Genomic DNA, 6,902 nt, shown 5'->3' with positions numbered 1-6,902 from the left:
ACCAGGAGCAATGGTCTCAAGTTGCAGTGGGGGAGGTCTAGGTTGGATATTAGGAAACACTATTTCACTAGGAGGGTGGTGAAGCACTGGAATGGGTTCCTAGGGAGGTGGTGGAATCTCCATCCTTAGAGGTTTTTAAGGCCCTGCTTGACAAAGCCCTGGCTGGGATGATTTAGTTGGTGTTGGTCCTGCTTTGAGCAGGGGGTTGGACTAGATGATATTGTGGTATTGTGGTATTGTGTCTCGGCTGCCAGACTCTGGAATGGGGTTTGCAGCTACACTGGAAGTGGGGTAGTGTCTCACTGGCATAGCCGCACTTCCTCCATCACTTGTCCTGATTCTGTGTGGATGGCTCCATTCAGCGGGACGCAGTTGAGCCGGGCCTTGTGGATGAACCTCCAGTAGGCAAATCGGGTGAAGCTGCCCCCGGGGAGGAAGTGGTTGCTGGCATCCCACTTGCATGGCAACTCGAAGGCCTTGCCCAGGTCCGGTTTCCGCTTAAGGTTTTCCACGTATTGACAGATGCACCCAGGTCTGGTATCTGCATTTCAAAAGGGATGTGGGAAAAACTGGAGCACGTGAAGGGAAGAGCCGCAAGAATCAGTCGAGGGCTGGAAAAAATACCTTTCAAAGAGTGGCTGAAAGAACTCATTCTAGTTAGTTTCTCAGAGAGAAGAGCAAGGGGTGACTTGGGGACCGGGTACCAGCACCTTTGTGGGGAGAATATACCGGGCAATAAAGTGCTCTTTAACCAGTGGAGAAAGGCAGAACGATGACCAACGGCTGCAGGCTGAAACCAGACAAATCCCAGTAAGAAATCAGGGCCACATTTTCCACAGGGAGGGTAATCAACCATTAGAACAAAATCCCAAGGGACGTGATGGAATCTCCATCCCTGGGTGTTTTCAGACCAAGCCCAGAGACCTGTCTGACAGAGATGCTTTAGCCAAACACAAGCTGTTAGGCTCCATACAGGGGGAAATGGGTGAAATTCTCCAGCCTGTGTTGTACAGGAGGTCAGACTAGATTATCATATGGTCCCTTCTGGCCTTACAATGTGTGAAATTATTCAATGATCCCTACCTGCACCACTAATTCTAGTCCTGCTGCTAATGTGCCACAGGCTGGAAATCAGCCCCTAAGGCCTTGAATGTCACTCGCTGTGCAATGGGCACGTTGCTACCCGGTTACTACGGTACATGGAGAAACCTTCTCATCAGGGTGGGATTCCCCCTGAAATGGGTTGGTTTAGGGGGGTTGCTCAACTGCATCACAAGCCCAGCTCTTGGGGCGCATGATGAGCGGGGAGCAGCTTGGGGGGAAAGGATGGCAAAGGGGGAAGGCACTGGGGTGTGACTCAAGGGGTCTGATCCTACTCCGAGCTCAGCCAAAGCCTTCCCACCAGAGCTTGGACAAGTCCTCCAGGGTCTCTGGTGCTGCAATTCCCCAGGTGTGAAAGCAGGACAGCACTGCCATCTGCAAGGGGAGCCGCGTGGAGGAGGCCCACCCAGGACTGGGGCACTCTGCTATTACCGTTGATACCTGCGTAGCAAAGCACACGAAATGTGCGGGGAGGGTTTAACCTCCACTGAAGCCCATCCAACCCCACCGTCCCATCTGCACGAGATGGGCCTGATCTTGTCTCCTTTCCAGGGCTCGCCGGCTGGTGTCACTGGCTGGGTTTGAAAGAGACTCAGTGCAGGACTTCAGCAAACACAGGGGCAGAGAATCGTGTGTCATCCTGTGTGGTTTGCAAATGACTAAATTTAAACTTAAAATCCACAGCCCGCCCCTCCCCCGTGAGCATGTGCAGGGCTGGCTCCTTATCTGTAAATCAGCAAGAGACTTTCCAGCTCCTGTTCTGTCCCCTCTGGCCACTGGTACATGTGTGGGGGAGAGGTAGATTCCATTCCTTCAGTATCATTTATTAATAACTATTCCCCTCCATCCCCTTCCCCACCTCCACGCACTCGCCACCGCAGCCATGGAAATCCCTGCTGAGGGCTATAAAATACAGAGGCAGGCGAGGGGGAAGCCAGACCCTTCTCGGCCACCCCACTGTGGAGCAACCTGCCTCTGCTGCAGCGGGAGCCGAGAGAACCTGCCTGGAAATGAAGGTCACCTCCTTAGCCCTGACAACGCTGCTCCTTGCCGCTCTCTGGACTGAAGCCCACTGCGATTCCTGTAAGTAGCGGATCCACCCCTGTCCTTACTCTACAGAGCCCTGCCTTGCCAGACGCCTCCAGCCCAGCCATTTCCAGCACCGGCGTTAGGGCCCGGGAGCTTTGGAAGGGCAGTGGGTGAAGCAGAGGAAGGAAGGGGTGTGGGTGGGCCCTGCGCTGGGACTCAGGAGATGTGGGTACAAGTCCAGTCTCCGTCACTGAGGCTGGATTTCCAAAGCTGCCTGAGGGGTTTGGCTTCCAAAATCCCATGGCAATTGCACCAAAATCCCCTAGGAAGCTTTGGAAATCTGAGCCGGACTCTTCCTGGGCCTCAGGTTCCATCTGTGAAATGGGGATAAGGCTTTGTGATCTGGAGGCCGAGAGCTGCCTGCTCCAGAGCTCAGATATCGAGCAGCAAAGGGACAACCCAGATCACTCAGTGGCAGAAGAGGAGAATCGTCCATTTCTTGTGCCAGTGGAGGGCAGAACAACAACCATTAACCCGATTACGGGGGAGCCGGGGGAGCATCCAAGAAGTCCCACCTGCCTCCAGAAAGGGGGGGTGGCTGTTAATGAGAACAGAACTAGTCAGTGTAAGAAATTCTCTCCAGTCAGCGCTTCCTTGTTCCTGAGGGAAGGAGAACTAATTCCCTTTCCCTTCTTCTCCCAAGTCGTCAGCCAGAGCAACACATGCTGCATGAAAGATAATTTTGTTCCCAGAAGAATTTCTCCAAAACACATCAGAAGTTGCAGACCCACAGGTCCTAACTGCTCCCGCCAGGCCGTGATGTGAGTACCCCGGGGCGTCCCACACACGGGCTCGCCGTGTCTGTCTCATCCTGGGGCCAAATACAGGCAAATAAAATGCCGCCACATGCTTTTCCCTTTGATATGCAACCCCAGTAATTTCCTCTCCCACTCCATGGTCTTTACCGCCTCGCTACTCTGTAGCCGAGATCCAGTCTCAGCTGCTGTAACGACGTCCTCTAATGCTGAAACCTCGGTCCGAAATATTCTGCAAGAAGAAGAGGAGGACTTGTGGCAACTCGTGGGACTTGCGGCACCCTCATCACATCCGCTGCAGTGGGCTGTAGCACACGAGAGCTTGTGCTCTAATGGCCTGGTCAGTCTCTAAGGTGCCACAAGTCCTCCTGGTCCTTTTGCGGCTACAGACTAACGCGGCTGCTGCTCTGAAACCTGTCACTATTCGGTGGCACTTTTACAGACATGGAGTCAGGAACTGTAGGTGACCAACTGTCTCCCGACAGGAACAAAGTGCCTCGTGGGACGGGATGTCTTTGTATTTTTATGGTGCGCCTGAACGGCCTGTGTTGCAAATGATCAAGTAAACAAACAGGGGGTTCTCAGGGCCGTCAGCCTGACTCACTGGGGCTCAGTTACAAAAGGAAAGTGGAAAGGGGCAATCGCACCGTTGCTAAGGGGCGGGTGTCACCAGGCAGCGCTGCTGGCAGATGACACAGCCTGGCTAACTGGGGTTCGGGGCTGTAGGAGTCAGAGAGGCACTAGAAGGCCTGCGTGTGCTTCCCCTGCTCTGGGCTAGCCGGGAGCCCAGCTCAGCAGGCTCAAGCTGCACAAGCCGAGGCCTGTGGGGGCTCTGGTTCCAGGAGCAGGGTGGGGGCTGTAGCTCAGGAGCGAAAGGTGTTGGCAGAGCTGGGGGTGGGGGGTGGAATTGGGCTGGCAGGGGATAGGCAGCCGAGGGCAGCAGTGCGTTGACCAAGCTGGTGGGGCTCCTATTCCAAGCTGGCAGGGTGGCAGCCCACGGTCCTGGTGTATTGACCGGTCTGCGTGGGGGGCACCGACTGCAACAGCACAAGCTGTTGCATGTCCGACTGAGCTGTGTTGTTGCTGGGGGAGGCAAGTGCCCACAGCAGCAGCCCCACAGCACCGGGCCTGGGCCCAGGCAGCTCTGTCAGCCTCCTGCGTTCAAGAGAACCGATTTCACTCCGGAACCAGACCGCTTCAGGGACAAGTGCCTTGGTTCCCAGCGCTCTCCCAGTCACTGCCCTGCCGTGGGAGCTGGCATCAGTCTGGGCGTCACCTTGCATTTGGTAAGGGAGCCGGGCTCATCTCTCTCTCTCTCTCTTTCTCCTCACAGAGTGACGCTCACACAGGGGAAGGAAGTCTGTGTTGACCCCAGTAAGATATCGCTGGCCACATGTCAAGGAAAGCAAGAAAAACCACGTAAAGACGCCCAGACTGCACAGCTGAGACAGAAGCAGCTGGACAAGAACTCCGTGTGATGCTCCACATTATTGACATGGACTGATGTGCATCAGTGCACGGTTTAGAGAAGCTATTTTTCTAGCTCTGTTTATTTAAGGAGAACCCCTCCCACTTCTCCATCCCTTCTGTGTCCTTTGTCCCCCAGTGACTGTGTGATGGGGAAGCGACCCCCTGCCAACACCACTGTCATTCTTTGCAGATACAATAAAGTCCAGTGTTTTCCATCGTGACCCATTGCTTCTGCTTCTGTGAGTAGGAAATGCCCCCATTTCCTGGACAAGGAATGGCCATGTCAGTATGTTGTCACTATGGAGACCCACAGATGGGCCAGGTCGCCATGGTGTCACTATGGAGACCCACAGGTGAGCCAGGTGACTATGGTGTCACTGTGGAGACCAAGGATGGGACATATTGCCATAATGTAACTATGGAGACCAAGGATGGGCCATGCCACCATGGTGTGTCTCCAGAAAGAATTCCCCCCACTTACGTTTGGCTGAAGCTGGAATAGGATCCCAGTCATAGAACTGATGGGAGGTGAGTTCTCCCTTCCCAGCTCTGAGCCCCGCACCCAGCCTTCCTGCTCTTGCCAGAGGTGGCCCTGGCAGAGGAAGGGAAAGAATATCTCAGATTTGGGAGGCAGCTCTGGGGTAGGGCTGGGAAGGCTGAAATGTCTGGTGCCATCTGTCAGTGAAGAAGCCCAGCTCCCCTCTGCCAGAGGTCAGTGGCCTGCCGTGAGATGCCATAGGTAGGAGGGGAGAGGAGCAGAAGCTGGGGTGACAGGGATCAGAGTAGAAAGTTTCAGGGACAGGCTGTGTGGCAGGAACAGAAGAGTCACACTCTCCTTTGCAGAACCCGTAATTGAACCCAGGAGTCCTGCGTCGCACCATCCCTCTGCACTCAGCAAATAGCTGTGAAACCCTCTGGCAAAGTGTGTGTCTCCATCGCACTCTAGCACCAGGCCCCCATGGAAGATAACAGTCTTCTACTGCTACCAGTCACTCCATTAGCTGAAGTGGTAGAGGTCTGTGCTGTGGATCTACAGATACCCTAGCAGTGGCAGGGGCTGGCCGCCCAAGGGAGTACCGAAGATCCCCAGCAGGATTGTACGTGGCTGGCTAGGGCTGCGGCGTTTGGCATGCCAGCTCATTCAAGCCTAGCTCAGGCACGTCTAGGCGTGCTGCGATCGCCCCTCCCGATTGCTCTGTAGACAGACCCTTAAACACTCCAAGCTCTCACTCTCTGGTGCCATTCCTGCCAGCCAACTCCCGCAGCCAACTCAAGCTCCCACCTCCCCCTAGCCAGGGCAGCTTCAGCATTTAGCTCTCTCCTTTATGATCTCTCATGCGATTGTTTCTCTGGCCTCCCAGGGCAACTAGCAAAAATCCATGAACCCCTATTCGCAGCCCCAGGAACATCCCAGGATCCATGGAACTCATAGGGGCCCCGCCCCACTCCCAGCAATGGGACAAACTGTCGTAGCCTCTGGACTTGTAGATTTCCCTGAGCTTGTTCCTCTGTTCACACCCTGTCCCCTACACACACACTAACGCACACTCACCCTTGTTCTTCACACTAAGACCTTGAGCTAGGGCTTTGTTGCCCCCATGATGGTTGGGCTGGGGCCGAAAGGGCCGCCTATGAGGCTCCAGCTCTCATTCCTGCCCCGGCCCCCTGCAGCCCTCTCACCCCGCATTATGTTTAGTAAAAGTCATGGACAGGTCATGGCTCCTGTGAATTTTTGTTTATTGCCCGTGACCTGTCCTTGACTTCTGCTAAAAATAACCATGACAAAATCTTAGTCTTAACCATAATTATTGTGAAATATATGCACGGATATAAGAGACGGCTAAGGGGAGATATGATTGAGGTCTATAAAACCATGACTGGTGCAGAGAAAGTAGATAAGGAAGTGTTGTTTACTACTTCTCATAACACAAGAACTAGGGGTCACCCAATGAAATGAATAGGCAGCAGGTTTAAAACAAATAAAAGGAAGTATTTCTTCATAGAATCATAGAATATCAGGGGTGGAAGGGACCTCAGGAGGTCATCTAGTCCAACCCCCTGCTCAAAGCAGGACCAACCCCAACTAAATCATCCCAGCCAGGGCTTTGTCAAGCCTGACCTTAAAAACTTCTAAGGAAGGAGATTCCACAACCTCCCTAGGGAACCCATTCCAGTGCTTCACCACCCTCCTAGTGAAAAAGTTTCTCCTAATATCCAACCTAAACCTCCCCCACTGTAACTTGAGACCATTACTCCTGTTTCTGTCATCTGCCACCACTGAGAACAGTCTAGATCCATCCTCTTTGGAACCCCCTTTCAGGTAGTTGAAAGCAGCTATCAAATCCCCCCTCATTCTTCTCTTCTGCAGACTAAACAATCCCAGTTCCCTCAGCCTCTTCTCATAAGTTATGTGCTCCAGCCCCCTGATCATTTTCATTGCCCTCCACTGGACTCTTTCCAATTTGTCCACATCCCTTCTGTAGTGGG

At 53.7% G+C, this 6,902-nt stretch overlaps 1 protein-coding gene across 1 annotated transcript; it reads left to right on the top strand.

The window, feature by feature from the left end:
- Positions 1 to 2,086: 2,086 nt before the first annotated feature.
- On the top strand, positions 2,087 to 4,584 carry LOC140899518 (C-C motif chemokine 1-like). The gene is made up of 3 exons (XM_073315148.1): positions 2,087 to 2,184; positions 2,834 to 2,951; positions 4,279 to 4,584. The coding sequence occupies exons 1-3, from the start codon at positions 2,112 to 2,114 to the stop codon at positions 4,421 to 4,423; spliced, it is 336 nt and encodes a 111-aa protein (XP_073171249.1). The 5' UTR covers positions 2,087 to 2,111; the 3' UTR covers positions 4,424 to 4,584.
- Positions 4,585 to 6,902: the final 2,318 nt, after the last annotated feature.

This window comes from Lepidochelys kempii, chromosome 17 (assembly GCF_965140265.1).
Source record: "Lepidochelys kempii isolate rLepKem1 chromosome 17, rLepKem1.hap2, whole genome shotgun sequence".
Lineage (NCBI taxonomy): Eukaryota > Metazoa > Chordata > Testudines > Cheloniidae > Lepidochelys > Lepidochelys kempii.
Note: the sequence above shows the minus strand (reverse complement) of the source record. Positions and strands in the feature narration are given on the sequence as shown.